Here is a 16986-nt window from a genome sequence, read left to right as displayed (position 1 = left end):
TTTTACTTATATGAGGTACCCAGAATAGGCAAATTCACAGAGATAACAAGTACAATGGTGGTTGCCGATGGCTGGGGGAAACAGGGTGGGGAGTTACTGTTTAATGGGTACAGAGTTTCTGTTTGGCATGATGAGCTGGTTCTACAAATAGTGGTGATAGCTGCACAACACTGTGAATACACTTGATGTCGTGGACCTATACACTTAAAACGGTTCAAATGGTAAACTTTATGTTATATATATATTTTACCACAATTAATTTTTTTTTTAATTTGTCATGAATCAGTGTGATGTTATTTATGTGCCAGTAGCTTTAATTCTAGGAGTGGTCATCTAACACACTATCCTGAATGCACACACAGCCCAGGAATAATTAACTAGCAAAACACAAGTAAGGACCAACCTCCGAAAGTGACTAGTTAACAAGACTATCTACTATCCATATCTAAATCAACAACCATTTCTCTGCTAATTAGTATAATGAATGTCAAAATGGGTTTTTGTTCCTTAAGCTACTTATTGTTAATTAGTGTAATGAGAGTTAGAAATGGGGTCTCATTGGTAAAATCAAAGGTATTCAAGATATGCAGATGTGCTAAAGTAGTTTACAAACACTACCCACCCCTGTATAAACAGGACACAAGAATCCAAGATGGCTTTAACTTGTACCCTTATGGATAGGACCCCTAAATATGAAATGGTCCTGGGTTTAGCCTTTGTTTAGAAGGATTTCCTTTTGCACATGCAAACAGAGGGCACAGATCCCCACCTCTGGAATGCTGTCAGCCTCAAGTGAACATTTCATAGAAGGTGTGTTCGAAGCACCTAAAAAAGAACAGAGAACTGGGACTTCATTAAGCTTGCAAAGTAACTATATCAGTCACTTAGGGCCAGCTTGCTACATGTCTGTACATGTGGCAGAATTTGGTCTTGAGAAACAGCTAAGCCTCACTCCTCCCTCTTTGATGTTTACTTTCACCTACCCAAAATCACCTAAGAACTGTATACACTAAATTAAGTTCATTTGCAATATCTCACCACCACCACCCTCAAAAAAAGGCGGGAGGGACTCTCAAACTCTGCTGTCCAGCTCTAGAAACCAGGAAAGAATATTAGATGCCCTCCTTACATGATGGCTATGTCCACATAATGTTGTTTTCCATAAACACTTAGAGAACTAAAATTTCAAAAAAAATCAATGAACCTAAGCTCAGAAGATTCCACATTCTGATTTTTAATAGCTCATTAGGTCTGTTTTTAATGTTCCCAAATATGGAATTGGGGGATATAATGCAGTGAACAACCTTATCATGCCTTTTTGGAAAGGCTTCCAATTTCCAGCACTTACAAAAGGAAATGTATTGATAAAAAAACACAGTAACAAATCAGTATTGACAATTCTGTATTTTAACCTGATTACAACATGAATGGAGGGAATCTACCCCTGAAATAAAGGCCCAGAAATACCAAGAATATAAGGGTCTAAAAACAACCCTGGTTAAATATCTTGAGGTTAAGTGTTAGATCCCAAATCATTCTGTTTGAAAAGGTAATATGCTGTCTGCACCATCCATGTCAGAATCCCTAAGCACTATGCTTGAGAAGAACTAACTTTGCAGTTATGTTCACAAGAGAAAAGTCACAGAATTCTAGGGCTAGATACGATTTCAGATCATTTAGGAAAGTGCTTTTATTTTATAGAAGAGATATCAATTGATCTGACACACCATAACCAGCCTATTTAGATACATTTTAAAGTGGACTAAAAGCAACTATAATTCATTTTAGTGGTATGAAAAAAGCTCTCAGAGACAAGTATCAAGGTTAGGAAGGATTCAGAACATAGTATCTTGGAGGCCAGTGTTAATGACCCAGTGACTCCTTAAGACTGGATTTAAAGCTCAAAACGTGAAGAAATAAAGTTGCTCCCTCAGGCTCCAGTGACCTTGAATACAATGAAATGATTCTGGCTTACCTGTTTACATGCAGATATGTCTCCTTTAAACCTTACTTTAAAGGGAGAATCTGACTTTCTCAGGATAAATCCCAAAGGTCAAACAGGTTGTGAAGAGTCAAGGGCATCACCACATCTACTCTACAAGGTAACATAACCAGATCTATTGCCTCAAATGAAAAAAATGCAAATTCTAGCTGAGTTGGAGTGGGGATTGGGGATGGATACAAGACTTGTGAGCCATATACACTCCCCCTTCAAAATCAAAGCATTATGTAGAAAACAGAGTTCCAACAAAAAGTACAATGATGAGAAAAGAACTCATTAAGAGCTAAAAATAAACTCTAATTCACAATATGCATAAGGATTTAACAAAAAAAGGAAAACAAGATGTAAAATTGCATCTGCTAAGTTAACCATGCCCTCATGGAAATCACCAACCCCCCCTACACAAACTAGAATCTGTAAAATCTGTGATGACTGAATAAAGCAATGCTTTAAATGCTTTCAATGAATATTTCAACAGAAAGAAAACAAAGGGGCAGCAATTTTTTTTCTAAGTCCTCTGATCTGCTAACACTACAGGAATACTGGGCTTCTTAATATCCACACACACACATCTCTATTTCTCTACTTGAAAACCTTACTTTATGAAATTAGAATATTTAGTACTGGTATTTACAATTTATATTAAAGGGGTATTAATCTTAAGGAAGAAGCTGTCAGTAACAGTGAAAACAAGCCTCAGTTAGTTTTCATCTATCTGATACCTCATGGCTCTATTTAACCACTTGTGGACCTTCCAGATCAATAACACTCCACTGGGGAAGCTTGGCTTAGAGTACGTTCATATTTTAAGTCAAGCTAATTCATTCTGAATAACATTCACACAATACCACACAGAGCAATAACTCCATACTCCAGTGCTCTAGTTCAGAGAAGCTGGTGTAATATCATTAATCATCTTTCTGGGCTCACAAGTCCTGCCTTGTATTTCCTAGTCCCACTTTGTCCCACTCCTAGAAAATCAATTTTATTCGTCAAATCACCTAGAAAGCAAAGAACAGGAAATTAGCTTTGCAAACTTCCCACATCATGAGAAAATCTAAGAATTCTAAGACAACAGATTTATTTGGAGATGTTTTTCAAAAATCAGTTTACCCAAAGAAAAAAACATCTACAACTGTCTTCTAACCAAATGAATATTAACTGGTAAGAAGGGACTGGGGACACAGAGAGTACCCCAACATGCTAGGCACTTTATGGAAGAAACTCAAGTTGGGAGTCAAATAGTTCATCTAAAGCAAGTGCCTAGGCTGGGATTTAAACTTAAGTGTAACGCGTTCTTTCTAGGCTAAAACCTCTAAACGTAGTGCTCATGAGCCCACCTCCCTAGCAGGGGAGTTGAAGACAGCAGGCATTTTGTTTCAATGTTAATCCCAAGAACTTGATGCCAAGCTAAGCTAATAACATAATAACAACCCTAGTGTACACAGGGGTTTGGTAAATACTATTACCACCCCTGCGTTCAAAGTCCATTTCACATGGAAAGATGGGAAGAAACGCTTATCAACGCAGTTTAAACTGAATATTGCTTTCTTCTTCTTCTTAAATGGTCAGTCTCCTGGGCCGCAAGAGGTACAGATGGTTGTCTCCCCTCCTCCCACTCAGCCCCACCCAGAGGCTCTAGGCTTCAGGGAACCCTGTGCAACTTTTGCTCTTTGGATTCCAAAGAAATGTACTTCTTCAGCACAGGCACAGCACACTAGAAGTGGATGACAGTCTGATCTGAAAGACAGAAAAGCCCTCCTCGTTCTTCTGGTTGAACACACTTACCCTGTGCTCTGGCTCAGGGTAGGGCTGGGCCAGCCAAGGGAGGCTATGTCTAAGACCCTCTGGGATGGGCAGGGGTCCTCCAACAGGGAGGACGGCAGGTCTTAGACCGTGGCCTCTGCCATCACCCCTCAATTACCTATGGTGATGTATGATGTAAGAGACTACTGAGTAGTTAGATCACAAGAAATATAGTTTTAAATGAGGCTCCATTTCTTCACAACACTTGGAAGAGCTGCCAATGCTGCTTTACAGCTTGAAGTCTCTCAAAAAATGTATGACAGATACCATAACCAACAAAAGGGATATCCAATGATGTCAAAAACTGACATTCTGATACTTTAAGAAGCAAAACCAGATACATTAAGAAGTAAAACATGCTAGGGAATTCCCTGGCAGTCCAGTGATTAGGACTTGATGCTTTCACTGCCACGGCCCGGGTTCAATCACTGAGTCAGGGAACTAAGATCCCGCAAGCTGTGTGGCACGGCCAAAAAATAAGTAATTAATTAAATGTTAAAAAAAGAAGTAAATCATGCTAAATGAGTCACTGCATAGGCCTGACAGATCAAAAGACACTCACAAGTAAAATGACAGAAAATATTTTTTTTTTTTTTTTTGGGCGATACGCGGGCCTCTCACTGTTGCGGCCTCTCCCGTGGCGGAGCACAGCCTCCGGACGCGCAGGCCCAGCGGCCACGGCTCACGGGCCCCAGCCGCACCGCGGCACGCGGGACCCTCCCGGACCGGGGCACGAACCCGTGTCCCCTGCATCGGCAGGCGGACTCTCAACCAATGCGCCACCAGGGAAGCCCAGAAAATATTTTTTAAAGTTAGTGTTTTTAGCTGGAAAGGACACTCTGATGGTTTCCCCAGCTCTCAAAATTCAGTAGCAGCAGTGGACTTGAAAGTCAAGTAACTTAGAACAAGCTCAAAAGAAGGTGGCAAATTCTGAAGCACAGCTTTAGTTTCAACAATCAACTATTCTGTTCAAGTAATACTTAAAAGGAAATGTTCCAATAGGTGCAAAAGAAAAACACTTTGCTCTACTCATAATTTAGAAAGTTAAGAAAGCAAAGGCTGGTGCTAAGGTAGTGTAACAGATAAGGCAGTAAAATAGAGTAAAATCCACCAAAAGAAAAGCAGATTGATAAATCAATTGCATACCTGAGAAACAGAATTTTAGCATTCAATAGATTTTAAAAAGAAGAAGGATTCCTGGATCAGAATTTGTTCTTTATGTTCTTCCATTTAGTTCATCTTTTTCTCATCTACATTTTTCCATCATTATGATGACAGCCACTAAGTAATAAATTGAAAATGGTTTCTATTCTATACCACCTGATGTATAGACATATGTATGTATGTATACTTTTTCTGATGTAAAAGTAAACAAAAACTAGAAGAAACACTGTGGAAAGGTCTGGAATAGCGAAGAGCACACACGCATTCATATCTTGCTAAATTTCAAGGGGTGAATCCTTACAAAAGAACTTCAACTGTATTCTGTTTTCTATGAATTTGCATACATTAACAATGTTTTGTATCAAACTAATGACGCAGTAAGGTCAAGGGCACTAAAACACTATGTTCCTAACCTATTGGCAAAATGTCCCAGTGACAAGGGCCAAGAAAGCACAGAATCAAAACTCCTAAACTTCATTTAACCAACAGGTTCAACCTCATTTTCACAGTAAATAGTCTTCAAAATCTGCTGGAGAACTGTGCAACCTGCTCTTGAGAGTTACAATACTTTTCTTCATTTCCTTCTAGTGGAATAAAACAAATTAATACAAAGATCACCATCAAGAAATCAGAGAAACAAAAATCCAGATGATTTACAAATTAATCAGGAACAGTTCTCTTTCAAACTTTTCCATATCCTCACAATAGATGTTTTTCTTCCCAGAAACTAGTCATTTAAGGTTTCATTACCACAGGCTATCAGAAGAAGAAACTCTTCTAAGTCTGCTGAGAGTTAAACTTATTTCATGGTGAAGAGAGTCAGAATATGCCTTGCCACCCCTCAAATATGCCAGTTATAAGCATAAGGAATATTTTGAGTTAAAGGCAATTAAGAATCAACAGATGCAGGAAGAGTACTCTTCTCTGCCCTACTCTTTTCTGCCTAAAAGCAGGTTATAAATTTCCCTTGTGAAGGTGTTCCCCTCTCCTATACCAGGAAGAGGAGAGCAACTCTTACCACTGGGGATGGAGAGTCAGCACCAAGATGAATCTGCATAGATAAACCTTGCTAAAATAGCTCTCATCTTCCATTATTTCCCCCTATATATTTTCTTGGTCACTCCCCTACAATTTACCCACCCTCAGAACCCAAACCCCCTTTGCTTTGTTAAAATGGTATGTAAGCCTCAGAGTCTAACAACTTCTTTGCTTCACTTTTTTTCTGTGAACTCCAATGCATGTGAAATATTACTAAAAACTGAATTGCCTCTTCTGTTAATCCCTTTTTCCCCCAGTTTCACTGAGATACAATGGACATATAACATTGTATAACCTATCTTTTGTTAGGTTCAGTAATTGGGGGCTTGCAAATTAAACTAAGAGGGTGGAGGAAAGCTTTTCCTCCCTGACGATGATTTTTTTAAAAAAAGAAAAAAAAAAACGTACTTGGTTTCTTAAATCATATAAATTTCTAATTTCATCATCCTGAAATCCTTCATCTAAATTAATCAAGACTGACACTTTGAAAATTGTTCTATAAAACACCCAAGTTAGGTCTGAGTGGAGAAAAATAAACCTGAAAGAATAAATTTTAAAGTTTTTCCCTGAAACTTTATAAAAACCAGTAACATCAAGTAGTAACATCAAATTTTTGAAATGACTGATTAGTCATGACGTATGGAAGAAACAAGAGGACATGGAAAAATAATGTGGTTTAAAGATATATTGATAAATAGACAAATAGTTTCTTCAATACCACAAAAAAGTAAATTTCATCTCATATTATATAAATTTCATTTTATACAAATTTAGCCACTAATATCTAAAGACAGCCATATTCAAATGTATATTCCACAGTTAATACACTAGGCATCACGGCATTTACCCTGCGCTGCCAAGTTATCTTGTTTTGTGAATACCTGGGCATACACCCAGCCTTTCTGCCAAATTTCTAATTAAATAGCACCCAAAGTCAGCAAAATGAGGTGTTTATTAAGCTACCACCACCCACCTACCCACTCACCCAACCGCCCAGATCTTTTCAAGTACCTGTCTGCAAGAATCAGAATTCTTAATCTCTTGATACTATGGATGCCTACAACTAAGAGCTGACCTTAAGACTGTAACTGATGCACACAACCACATTTTCAAATTAGTGTTCATCACAGCCTTGGGCTCACTGTGATTGACTGACTTCATCACAGTAAATAAATGCTATTAAATTTGAAGGTATGCATTAGACTTATAAAATACCACTTATCTGTTTCAATCCTGAGGAGCTAAGAGTATATTTGTTAAAAAGAGGAGGGGAAAATATCGTGTCATCAAAATAAAGTTTGAAAATCACATTATCCTCATAAAATAAACCAGCATTAAAACTAACTTTGAAGTTCTCAGGAAGCAACAGGGACATAAGTTAAGAACCCTCACATTTTATATGAGATTTTTTACCCCATGGGCCCTCAGGAAGGGGGAAAAAAAAAAAAGAGGTCTGTGTTACCATCCAAGGCACTGCCTGTCCACAGATAAGCTACATCTGCAAAGCCCCTCCCCTCCTCTGGGCCCCTGTAATTTGTATTTTTATATGTTTGTTTTGGCCTTTGTTTTTCCATTTTGTCTGAAAGCTTCTAATTGGCAGCTTATGGAGTCAGCATAGGGCGCACCTCAAGCAATTCCTAGGCTAAGAATGAAGCTATCACATCAAAACTAAAAAGAGCAACACTCAATACCTGAGGTCTTCAACTATAATTCTCTTATCTGCTCTTTTTGAAGGAAAATTAACAGCTACAGAACAAGCTATCCTGGAGTCGTGAAAACTAATTACACACTTACAGACACGTATGTGCATACGCACATACCTACATACGCACACACTCTTTTAAGGACAGGTCAGGCATTCAGTAAAGACACAGCCCAGTGACTTTTACATTCAACGTTTCTAGTCCTGACCCCCAGGAGATCAAAAGCTGGGGAGGGAACAGCATCTGAAACTTAGTTTGCCATACAATTAGGCACTGCCGTTACACCCAGCTGTCCCACCCACCTCCAGCCAGAATTCAGATAAACCTGGAAATCCCTGGTTCTATCTCCCTGCAAAATATTCAGGAAAAGAAGTCAGTAACTCCCAGGTAATTGGCACATTCCAGGCCCTACCTACAGAGACTGATTCCACAGGTAGATCTGGGCAGGGCCCAGGAACTTGCATTTCAGACAGTCATCCCAAGTGATTCCAATGCAGGTACTCTACTGACCATAAAGACTATGATTCCCCAAACTGCTCACTTGCCCATCAAATCACCTAGGGAGCTTTCCTGCCAACAGATTCCCAGGGCCTCTGAAATCTTTATTATTTTTTTTTTAAGAAGATGTTGGGGGTAGGAGTTTATTAATTTATTTATGTTTTTATTTTTGCTGTGTTGGGTCTTCGTTTCTGTGCGAGGGCTTTCTCTAGTTGTGGCAAGTGGGGGCCACTCTTCATTGCGGTGTGCGGGCCTCTCACTATCGTGGCCTCTCTTGTTGCGGAGCACAGGCTCCAGATGCGCAGGCTCAGTAGTTGTGGCTCACGGGCCCAGTTGCTCTGCAGCATGTGGGATCCTCCCAGACCAGGGCTTGAACCCATGTCCCCTGCACTAGCAGGCAGATTCTCAACCACTGCGCCACCAGGGAAGCCCTGAAACCTTTATTATTTAAAACTCCCTCAGGTAAGGGTGTGCAGCCAGACTTGGGAACCACAGGGCTAGACTATCTGAATTGACAACCATAGATTTAAAGTTTCTAGAGAAGCATGGATGCTCTCATTAGTTTTATGTATCCCTCACTCCTTGACCCTCAAAAATCTTCCACTCTCCTCCTGTGGGAGACTCACCACTCACCAGAAGATGCCCCTTCGTGACCCCTGTACAAGTTATACGTCTCACTAGAAATTCATCAGCTGGTCCTGTGCTTAGCTTTTAAAGAGTGAGTTCTGGCCCTCCAACAAAGGCAAGGAGGAAACATGCTAGGGAAGAAGGAGAAAACCAGAATTAGGGTCCCTGCTCTGCCATTTAATAGATGTGTAGTCTTGGAATCAACATGTCAACAAAGCTGGGCCTCTCCTCACCTGTCAGCGAGGGGGTTGGCTAAGGTCACCTCAAGGGTTTTTCTGACTCTCAACGCTCTATTATTCATTCCCTGCTTCATAAAATCCATTTCACTCCTGCAGCATCAGCAGGTGTCAAGGACTCTGAAGTGCATTTGAGAACTCAAAGGGACAGACCGACATCAGCTAAGCTGTACAAACAGCATTAGCTTCTCATAATTAATGCCTATAGATAGGAAACAGGGTGAAGCATAAAGCTGGCATAAGCCCAAAGCAAGCCTGATGAACAACATAATAAATAGAATTTCGACTAGAGAGAAGATAATTGTATTTGAAACTGAACACATTTCTTAATGTATTTCCCTAATCCTCATTCTATCAAAATAGTGACATTAATTTGCTAACAATGACACAATCTAAAAATGATATACTCTCTTTTAGGACTTAGGAAAGAGGTACATACTTTCCTAACTAGGTATTTTGTGCCTGAAATACAGTTTCTTAGTTTTAGCACTATGTAAGTAAGGAAAGACTTAAGAAAAGTGAAAAGGAGGGATTTAAATTTTCTTCCCACAGAGTGATCCCAGTCTTCTTATAACCCAATCAATTAATGCTCCCGCTCCTACAAAATCAGATACCAGGAGCTGCCCTGGTAGCTCCCCAGGAGGTAGAATAAGTTGGATAATTAGAGAGGGACTGAGAAACTCTGCCCTGAGCCTAAAAACATATACTGAAAAACTGCTCAAGATGACTAATGCTAAATGCCACAGGGCAGGGTCCAAATCCCCACAGATTCTTTCAAAACCTTTTTAGAGATATGTTAATAGTAGCTTCTTCAGAAGACATGCCCACTTTGCCAAGTGCAACAATTCAAAACCCAGTTTTAGAAATCTATGTACTATACTATTTTGTTCAATACAAGTACTTAGTAAGAAACTCAGAATAACAAAAAAAAAAAATCTAAGGTAATTTTATGTTTGAAGCTAAACAATTCAGACCCGTCTAAATACTGATTTAACATATACCAAGAATAAGACATTAGTGGGCCAAATCAAAACAGGGTTACTAGAAGAGGTCCTTAGTATTCCGATGTGCCTACTCAACTTTTTAATTTATAGTTCATTATCATGGATGTTCATTTTATGAAACATGCTCATATTTTATTGATGTGAACAGGTTTTATGGAAGAATTACAGATTTTCTGATAACCAGTTAACAAATGACTTCCAAAGCAACACGTTCGATGGAAATCTAGTGTCAAGGAGGTATTTCCACACACCCCCCGCCATGAGTTCTGTGATTAAATAAGACTGGGGAACTGTAAATCAAACTGGTTTCTTTACTGCAGGATTTTAATCGTTTTTATCATGTTAATGATCTGCAATATGGTTCTTAAAAACTACAGAGTACAGATTTTTCTCAAACTTGTCTGTCAGTGCAACAGTTATTTTGAAGAATATTTATGACTAAATCATGGAACTACGCTTAGAAAAAACACCTTTTGACCTTGGTGCTCACTGTTCATTTTCTTGGGTACTCAGCTTATGAGAGATTTTAAACAGAAATTTCACTATGGTGGAAACCTCCATTATCCAGCTCTCCCTGAAAAGGCAATGGGGTGAGGGAGTGAAAGAAATGGACAACAAATGTTAACACACTTTGCCAGTATCTAAGTATCTAACCAGGTACTCTTTCAAATTACCCATGTGCTGTGGTTCTATTACTACCATCCTCCACGCAAAGCCAGAGAAGCAAAGGGTCTGAAGATACAGAAGTCAAATTTATCCAATTTTGCCACATAATAGCTCTAGTAAAAGGTTTACAGAAGAGTAAGATAATTCAAGACTGACCAGAGGTAAGAGATGAAAATCTGTGCAATGTTTCCTGTGGGAAATGCCTAATACAAAGGATGTATGATTGGTTTACTGTTTTCATCTACCATAACAAAAAATGTGACCTTTATGCCTAGTTCAAGCAACATTTTTTTAAATAATAAGAATAACTACTAAGCAATCAAACCAGAAATCTCATCATTTATGTCAAAATCTTCAAACCATTTATCACATTTATGTTGAAGAGACTGCAAAATTCACATATAAAAGGATGCTGTTTTGCTAAAAACATAAAATAAAATTCAGTACCAGGACAGACACATGTAATAAAAAGCCTTTGTTCTCTACTTTTCCCAACTTTTCAAAAACTGTTTCTTTAATAAATTTCACGTATAAATTTTACATATGCTGCTCACACTGATTTTGGAAAAAGAAATGGAAAAATCTCATCCATTCAAATATCAATATTCAAAAACAAAAAAGAAACCTTCCTGATAATCATGGTGAACATCTAAGTAACATAATTAGTTACAATATAATTATGTATGGATTGATGACAACCAGGTTTTACTTAGTTTTTACTTGGTTTACTTGATTTTAATGAATAAATTCTCTCTGTGAACCTCAATCTGTATCTCAAGTAAATACGACTATGAGGCCAAGCTCAGGTGACAGCTCTAAGTCACCCTGGAGACAATAAGCCCTGTTGTCTTGATAAAAGAACAGCTAAAGGTACCATCTCAGAAAAAGTCAGAATTGGCCTCAGAAATTAGCTAGGGGCCCCTTCCTCTGCCTTCTACCTCATTATACCAAGGGAAACCTAAAGCTGAAGCCAAGGGTTGACGTGACCAACATCATATGACCAGTCAAAGTTCAGACTCCTCGTCCAACTCCTAAAACTGCCTTTAAGTATCCTTTCCTCATTTCAAATATTTAGCTTAATATTTTGGTTATAAGCCATTTAATACACACCATCACTCAAATTTAACAGTAACATGAAAAAGCTAGAGTCTGTCTACACTTCATTCGTTTTCAGTGTTTAAAAACAACTCCCGCAGGAAGCATTAACCCTTCTCTGCCAAGAACACTCTCCTTAATTAGGTTTTGCCTTATTCTAAAAATTTAGTCAAATCTTACAAAACACTAAGGAGATTTTCCACTACCCAATATTCAAAATATACCATCATTAAAGGCTAAATACTCATCTTTTCATTCTTATCTTTATAAGAGGAGCACTCATACACCACTTTTTCCAGAAGCTAAGATCTTACCAAACTCAAATTTTATCAGTACAAATATTTACGTACTGACAATGTCAATATTACCATTTACTTGGCCATACAAATGGAGGACTATAGAGACTTAAGAAAAAGGACATTTTAAGAGGTTTTTTCCTCTCCTAAAAACCAATTCTCCTTGTATTTCATTGTTGAAACGCTAAATCATGTAAGCTCAAAGATCTCAAAACTAAAGGTTAACATGATACTTGCTGCTCCAGACACACACACACCTTTAAAGCATTTTTCAAAGATGTTATTGTATAGTTCAGATTATAAAAAAGTCTAGTTCTTATATTATTTGATGCTTTAAAAGGAAAACTTAAAACTCTTTAAAGCTAAGTTTCATACTGTTGATGTAGCCAGAAACAGAGAGAAAATCTAGATGTGTAAAACTCGAGCACTGAATCATTTACAAGCAGTAAACTTATTTTCCCATACCTTAAAACACAATCCTTTACACGTGAGGAACCTTACATAAAACTGCATACCTGTTATCTTGTCCCTTACAAGCTTACAGGACTCTATCTCACCGATGCTCCCAAAAAGACTCTTTAGTTCCTCCTGTGTCATGTTCTGAGGAAGATAGTTGACTATTAAGTTGGTCTTGCTGTCCTCTGTGTTCCCGGAGTCCACTGGTGACGAGCAGTTGTTGTTTATGGTGGTCGGACCGTTGGCTGTGTTATTGCAAGTTGGCCCATTAGACAGTTGTGTTTCCATGGCAGCAATTACCTGCTAAAAACAGAAGATAAGAAATGTCAGAATTCATATTTCACAAACTATTAGAGATTCCATCGAAGAATTTAAACACTGTCACTAAACACAAGTCGTTCAGCTGAAATTACAACAAAGCTTCAAAAAGTGCGACACCTATGCAATTCTTACTTCACATTAAGCTATTCGACTTAAGATCACAATTGTACTTTTCACATACATATTCCATACATGCACATAAGCACAATTTAAATCTTTAACATTCTCTAGAACCGCATTCTGGGTCTACCCACATACCCTTACTCACCTGCTATGTGTCCACAGACTTGAGGAAATTTAGTACCAAAGTGCATAGAATTAAACCCTGACTAAAAATACCAGAAAATAAAAGTGCTCAACATGCTGCCAAAAACAAGCCCCCAAAAATGGTCTACCTAACTTTGCAGAGATATTCAGTTAGCCTAAAAGTTCAAATATTCTAAAACTGACACATCCATTAACTTAAAATCAAGAAGCAAGAGTACTTTAAAAAAATATAAATTTGTCAACATGTACTGTTTTGGTTACATATTGAAAATGTTTTTAATTGACAATATCTTATACCTCTATCATTGGTAAGAAATAAGAAAATAGCAAATGTTATATGTTAGGGCGTCAAAAGGGTTTGTAGGATAACTTGGGGAATAAACTGAGTACTTAGTGTACCTTGTAGAATCTAACAAGCCATTCTTGTCAACCTTGGCAGCTAAAGATCACCAACAAGGTAGCTGACCTACAGCGTCAAAATAAAATCCCCAAACAATTCAAAATGGTATTTTGCTTTGACTCTGACTTTAAAGGAAAAATAAAAATTTAAAAATCCCTATCCAGTCCACCAAACAACAATGTAAATATATCAACTTTTGCAAACAGACGAGCCCAAGGAATTTTCATTTGAGCATGTAAGCCTGTTGAAAATGCAAGTGATAAGGTATCTATAAACTCCAGATACAGAATAAATAGCAGAGTTGGGGGAAATGGCCTCAAACTGTTCAGGCTACTCTAAAAATCACTTAGTAAGCAAATTTGGATCTAGTTTCCTAAAAACCAATCCTATGCTCTTTGAGCAACAGAGCTACAAACCACAGCCCCAAATTCTCTAAAACCATCCTCCAATAGCTATCTACTTTGGACAGCCAAGCTTGTAGGGGAATCCAAAAAAATCAAAGCATCACTGAAAGGATTATCCTTCATATTTCATCCATCTCTCAGCTCCACAAAGAAGTACTTCTCAAAATTGACAATTTTGAATAGATGGGATACTAGTTTTAGGGAAGTTTTAACATATAAAAGGCAAAGAATTTGAGGTAAAATAAAAAAAGCAAAGTAGAGGCAAAGACTGTTACAAGAAAAGAGAAAAAAAGTCTTTTAAAAAGCATATTGCCTAAGAAAAATAAAAGGGCACAACCGTGGATAAGCAATAGGAAGAAATCTCTACTGCCAAGAGATATTTATAAAAGAAGCCAGCATAGGACAGATTGAGACTGGTCAGACTGGACAAGAATCAGTGTTATCAGGATAAAAAACAGGAGACAAAAATCCAGGCTATCTATGAAATACCAAACCACCTATAACCCTTCCATAACTTCATCTCCTTTTCAAAGAAATGGGTTGTTTACTCTGCAAACTGCAAGCTACCTCTCTTGAGCAAGTATTTTCAGAGAATACTTTGGGGGGGGGGGAAGGAAAATAAAGGAACCTTTGGAAATCTATATTTTAAAAAACCCGAAACAATTCAAGATATGCATTTTATTATAATTAACAAACTTATCTGACACTGAGAAAGGAGGTTTCAGATTTCCTAATAAACCGTAACTGTTTCACTTTATAGAATATTAGCCATGGGTCACTCTTTCCACAGCAAAATGCTTGTGGGATTAACCTCTGCCCAGCAGTTAGGAAAACAATGAGCTACAAGATGAGAGTGGCCAAGGCCAATTAAAACAAATCACTATTCAAACCTTAGGGTATATGTGGAGACTATATGAGACCCTAATAAGAGATTCGGACTAAAGCTCACTGGGATGGCATTTGAAATATATAAGCGTTCATTGACAGAAATTAGCAGGATTTAGCAAGGACAACAAACAACTCCTCACTTAATTGCACATTTATTTCCATGTTCAGGTGGCAAGAATGAGCTCCTAAGCCAACATTCAAGTGAACAGCTGCAGTAGGCTGTGTGCGCTGAAAATTACAGCATCTCTCAGCTATAGGACCATCTGCTCAGAATAAAATGATACTAATGTGCTATATTTTACAAATAATGCATATTCCATTGATAGGCTCAACACAACTGTTCACAGAATGCAAACTCTTTCAACAGTTACTGGGCAAATAATTTTCAGCCAGATTTACAATTTCGACATTTTTTTTAAGCATCAGGAATTATAAATAACTTCAAAATTTAGTAACCAAAAAAATACATAGTAAACAGAATGTAAAGAATTACGGTAACTTAGTATTCAGACCATACCAAAACTTTTTTTTTTTTTAAAAAAAAGCTTGTCACTCTTTTGAGGCTGTACTAAATCCTAAATAAGATAATAAAAAGTTACATACAAAAGCAGGTTCTGATGCTACATGTACCACTAAAATTGCAATGTGCTTTACATCCTAATGATGGCCATACCACACAATAGGTTAAATATAAGAATAATTAGTACGCCAAATGAAAAGTTCAAGTGTTTGGTATGGCCTCAGCGCTCCTGCAACATGCTAAAAAAAAGTAGCCTACAGAATTTAAGAAAAATCCCACAGACCCCGGTCCAAGGCTCTGCTGCCCACGAACCACTTCTAAGCAGAGAAGCCACATCACACAGTCTGACTGCCATGTTAGTTTGGAGTTGCCGTCTGCAATATGGACACAAAAAGTACCGTATGTTAGATGAGCAAGATAATGCAACAAATCAGTTTGTACAAAATTTACAGTGATTGTATTGATATTCCCAGCACGTCCATGCAGTGTGGCTTAATTGAATTTGAGGCAATTCCAATCTAATCTTTCCAAATTCATTTTAACATGTAGTTTTCTTGCACAAATTAAGCATTTTTAATTAAGAGCCTGATCTTAAAACAGTATTAACTAGTTACCTTGGCATCTATCCTAAAGAACTACCTGAAACCACATCTTAAAAAAAAATTTTTTTAATAATAAAATGAAGCAAAACGCTGCATGCTGTCCTATCTCTTAAGGATGTGGGAGAAGGGAGGAAATGTGAATGAAATTATATTTAGAGTGAGAAAAGGCAGTCATTAGTGAATGCTTTGCATAAAAGCACTCTTTCCCCAAAATATCAGAAGGGCATTAAGAGAAGCTATATTTGCCCACACTGTCACATTATACTATAAATAAATGATCCTTAATCCTGGGACTTAAAATTAAAAGTGAATCAAAACCCTGTGAGATTTTTCTGCCACTATAGTCAAAGGATCTCTAACACTTTTGCTGAGAATTGTTCACATATACTAAGAGGCAGTAAACCAGCATCTTTCAATTGAAATAATTGGACCAATAAATAGGATCGTTTGAAGCAATGTTTATATAGGATGTCAGCTTTGTCCCTGAACGAAATCAAGTGAACATTTTTTAATATGTAAATTGTAAACCCAGCACAATTTGAAATGAGTGTTGCTATGAGGCCTCCAATATAGTTAATGGGCCATTTACCACTTATTACAACTTGCCCAAATACTAAACAGAGCCACAATACTGGCACAAAAGCCAAGGTTTACATTTTAGCCATATATGCAGATGCTTTAAATGGTCAACATAATATTCAGAAAAACTCGGTCTATGAAAATAAATGAGTAACAAAGGAGGGCTGAAAATGTCTTTTATGTGCATATTTACGATTATAAAAATTTCATCCTTAGAGTTAAACCTGGCTGTATGTTATTTACTCTTGAGGCAAGTGCGATGAAATTTGTAACATGTGACAACAGATTCCATTTTCCAGCATCTATCTAAAGGGTTTAACATACACTTTACGGGATGCCATGAAAATGTTTTACTCTTCTTCCCTTCTCCCACTGTTACCAGGGAATTCAGTCTGATTCTATGTCCTTTATTTA

At 37.6% G+C, this 16986-nt stretch overlaps 1 protein-coding gene across 7 annotated transcripts in view; it reads right to left on the bottom strand.

The window, feature by feature from the left end:
- Positions 1 to 15746, bottom strand: part of ELAVL2 (ELAV like RNA binding protein 2) — a 71679-nt gene extending 55933 nt beyond the window's left edge. For 4 of the 7 annotated variants that reach the window (XM_065879801.1, XM_065879802.1, XM_065879805.1 and 1 more), the window contains exons 1-2: positions 15675 to 15746; positions 12651 to 12894 (exon numbers count right to left, since the gene is read on the bottom strand). In XM_065879801.1, coding sequence (XP_065735873.1) covers positions 12651 to 12894; positions 15675 to 15746 — 316 coding nt within the window. Of the gene's footprint in view, positions 1 to 12650; positions 12895 to 15674 lie in introns of those variants that run through there. The other 3 variants (XM_065879803.1, XM_065879804.1, XM_065879808.1) reach the window with 2 other exon arrangements.
- Between the last annotated feature and the right edge of the window lie 1240 nt (positions 15747 to 16986).

The sequence above is a fragment of the Phocoena phocoena genome, chromosome 6, assembly GCF_963924675.1.
Source record: "Phocoena phocoena chromosome 6, mPhoPho1.1, whole genome shotgun sequence".
Taxonomy (NCBI): Eukaryota; Metazoa; Chordata; class Mammalia; order Artiodactyla; family Phocoenidae; genus Phocoena; species Phocoena phocoena.
The sequence above is the reverse complement of the archived record's forward strand: the minus strand, read 5'-3'. Positions and strand labels throughout refer to the sequence as shown.